The 3431-nt window shown below is 51.9% G+C and overlaps 1 protein-coding gene across 1 annotated transcript; it reads right to left on the bottom strand.

Annotated features, from left to right (window-relative positions):
* Nucleotides 1–717: 717 nt before the first annotated feature.
* Nucleotides 718–1674, bottom strand: LOC118158877 (olfactory receptor 14A16-like). Its single transcript, XM_035313558.1, has one exon. It carries the CDS (start codon nucleotides 1672–1674, stop codon nucleotides 718–720), a length of 957 nt encoding a protein of 318 aa, XP_035169449.1.
* Between the last annotated feature and the right edge of the window lie 1757 nt (nucleotides 1675–3431).

Raw genomic sequence — 3431 nt, 5'->3', positions numbered from 1 at the left:
CCCTTCCCTCTGCCTGATGGGTGCCGCTCTCTTCTCTGAGACTGCAGTCGCCGGTTCACTGTGAATACCTGATTTTAGTTCTTTCCCTGTGGGTGAACTCAGATTGGGAGATGTCTCACTTTCAGAGGGGCTGTAGACACCGCCCACCCCAGGCTCCATTATCCCTGGAGGTACCCTGGGCTGTGCAGGCAGCTTCAGACTCCCCTCCTGAAGGACATCACCTATGGGTCACATGTGGGAACAGCCCTGGCTATGTAATGCACTGACTATTCACTGCCTCTGCTGTCAGCAGACACCCGTGGGTGAGTCTTAAATCTAGCCCTTGGTCTCTGACAGGTAACAATTCAACAATGAGCCATTCCCTCCTGAATTCAAGGAGAACCAGTCACTTCTGGGGAGCAATTCTATGGGATTATTCTTGGCACTAGTTTGGGAAGGAAATCACAAGCTTCAGGAAGTGCACTAAAGTGATCCAATTCTATTATAGCAGTGTTATGAGAGTATCTTCAGGGACTCACTCACCGTGTTAGATGCACTTGTATACAGCCTCCATACGGGACAGAACAGGCTCATTCATTCATAGCAGAAGGGAGAATCCAAATATTTGTGAAGGAACACAAAAAGCACAAGTAGTCAAGATGAAAATGAGAATATATATGTATATATATAATGAGAACAACCAAAACACCAGCCTGAAATAGGATGAACAGGAATTCATTAGTGGAGAGTGAAGGCATCATTATGAGTACTGTAAAACCTCCCCCAGATCAGTTTCCTAACCGCATCCTTCAGCTCCTTGTTCCTCATGCTGTAGATGAGAGGGTTCACTGCTGGAGGCACCACCGAGTACAGAACTGCCAGCAAAAGATCAAGGAATGGGGAAGAGATGGAGGAGGGCTTCAGGTAGGCAAAAATGGCAGTGCTGAGAAACAGGGAGACAACGGCCAGGTGAGGGAGGCATGTGGAAAAGGCTTTGTGCCGGCCCTGCTCTGAGGGCATCTTCAGCACGGCCCTGAAGATCTGCACATAGGACAGCACAAGGAAAACAAAACAGCCAGATGCTAAAATAGCGCTAAGAACAAGAAGCCCAATTTCCTGAAGGTAGGCATCTGAGCAGGAGAGCTTGAGGATCTGGGGAATTTCACAGAAGAACTGGTCCAGGACATTGCCTTGGCAGAGGGGAAGGGAAAAGGTATTGGTGGTGTGCAGCACAGCATAGAGAAAAGTACTGCCCCAGGCAGCTGCTGCCATGTTGACACAAGTTCTGCTGTCCATTATTGTCCCGTAGTGCAGGGGTTTGCAGATGGCAACATAGCGGTCATAGGCCATGATGGTGAGAAGATAAAACTCTGCGGTGACAAACACAACAAAAAAGAAGAATTGAGTAGCACAGCCTGCATAGGAAATGGTCCTGGTGTCCCAGAGGGAGTTGGCCATGGCTTTGGGGACAGTGGTGGAGATGGATCCCAGATCAATGAGGGAGAGGTTGAGGAGGAAGAAGTACAAGGGGGTGTGGAGGTGGTGGTCACAGGCGATGGCTGTGAGGATGAGGCCGTTGCCCATGAGGGCAGCCAGGTAGATGCCCAGGAAGAGCCCGAAGTGCAGGAGCTGCATCTCGCGTGTGTCTGCGAATGGCAGGAGGAGGAACTCAGTGGGGATGCTGCTGTTGGACATTTGCTGCCTCAGGACATAGTTACCTGTCTTTGGAGGAAAAGACAGAGACATTTTGGAGAGACTTCTCTGAATAAAATTCATGCCTTCTCTCAGAGAATCCACCCTTTCCTGAGCTATATGAATCTGCCCATTCTCCAGCTCTCTCAACTGAATGACAGCATGCCTGACAGTTTATAATGAAGTCTGGGCACTTTGCAAGAAGACACCCTCAGGGCAGGGCCCCAGCAGTCCGTGTCAGAACAGAAGCTTACACCCACCTGCACCCCAGACAAAGATTGTAGAAGAACCACACACAGGTGGAGAAATAAGAAAGAATACCACATTGCTCCAACCCACTGACACAGAAAAAGGAAGGCAGGCACGCAGGGAAGCCTTCAGCTTACAAATCTTGCATGCTACCTATGGAAGTGACACTGCAGGGCAGGTCCTCTTAGTCTGATTGTGGTGTATCACTTTGCAGGATACAGGCTCCTCTCCTCTCCTGGAGGTCCAGCTGAGGAGGAGGTGGCTCATGCCCGAAAGCCCCCGAGGGCAGAGGCTGTGCTGGGTGGCAGAGGAGAGAGGGGCCTGCTGCAGAGAAGGTACCTGCACTTCTGTTCTGGCAGGGAGTGCCTGAATCCCTCCCCCCCCCCCCCCTTGCCCCCACCTTGGCGTTTCAGGCAGCATCTCTCTCTCCCTCCCTGCCCTTGTCTCTGATGCCTGGAGCTGTCCCTGCTAGCAGCTGCTTCCCTCTCCCCACATCTCCTCCCTGCCATTGCTCACAGACCCCATCCCACCTGTTGTGTGCTCAGCTCTGCCCTGCAGACACCTTTTGTCCCAGGGCATTTTCAGGGTGATTTCCCCATTTTCAGAGGCTAAGGAGCAGCTCTGACCTAAGAAGACCTAACAACAACTGGGGTCTCAGTGCTTTCATTAGAATGGAAAAACAAATACCCACCTCCCACTACCAACAAGCAAAGCGAGAGGGGAAATCTCTAGACAGAGAACACTTCTCCTCAAGAATCCTTTTCTGTCAACTTTCTCCTAAAGATTCCCATCTGACAGAGCCTGGGAGTGCTGTGCAGCTGTATAATGTTCCAGGAACTTCATTCTTTTCTACAGGGTTGAGAACTGCATTAGCATCCCCCTTCATGGCACAGCAATGAAAGCTGAGATTCCAAAGACATCATTTCCATCAAGTAGTACAGGCTTTGGTCTTCACTGTCAAGAACGTTACCAAGAGAAGTTCACGGGGTGCTGGGGAGCTGTGAGCAGCTTCACTTGCGCAGAAGCCTATGGGCAGCAGCAGTACCCTGCCCTGCCCTGCCAAGGGTCTTCTTCCACACACAGCTTCTCCCCACAGCACCCTGGGCAGCTCCCCGGGCAGGCTGAGTGCTGAGCCTGGCAGGCAGCAGGCAGCAGAGGCCCTGCCCCAGCACACAGCCCCTGGGGTACAGCAGGGACCCTGCTCTGCACCACAGCCCTGGGCACCCCTGCCTGCACCCTGGCTGCACAGGCTGCAGCTGGCCCCATGAGGAGGAAGCCTCATCTCCTGTCCCTCTGACAGCTTTGGCAGGTAAACCCAGCACTAGACCTTCATGTTCTTCTCTTAACTAAGAAACTCTAAAGTGTCCTCCTGAAATATCCCTTAGGCTGCAGAATTAGCCAGTGAAAGTGGAGATGGCATCAGAAACAACAGCTGCATTGCCCTGCAGCCACAGACTTACCCTCTTCAGGGCTGTGAAGATTTCTCCCACACTGAGCTCTCAGCATCCCCC

This window comes from Oxyura jamaicensis, unplaced genomic scaffold, assembly GCF_011077185.1.
Source record: "Oxyura jamaicensis isolate SHBP4307 breed ruddy duck unplaced genomic scaffold, BPBGC_Ojam_1.0 oxyUn_random_OJ59557, whole genome shotgun sequence".
Taxonomy (NCBI): domain Eukaryota; kingdom Metazoa; phylum Chordata; class Aves; order Anseriformes; family Anatidae; genus Oxyura; species Oxyura jamaicensis.
The sequence above is the reverse complement of the archived record's forward strand: the minus strand, read 5'-3'. Positions and strand labels throughout refer to the sequence as shown.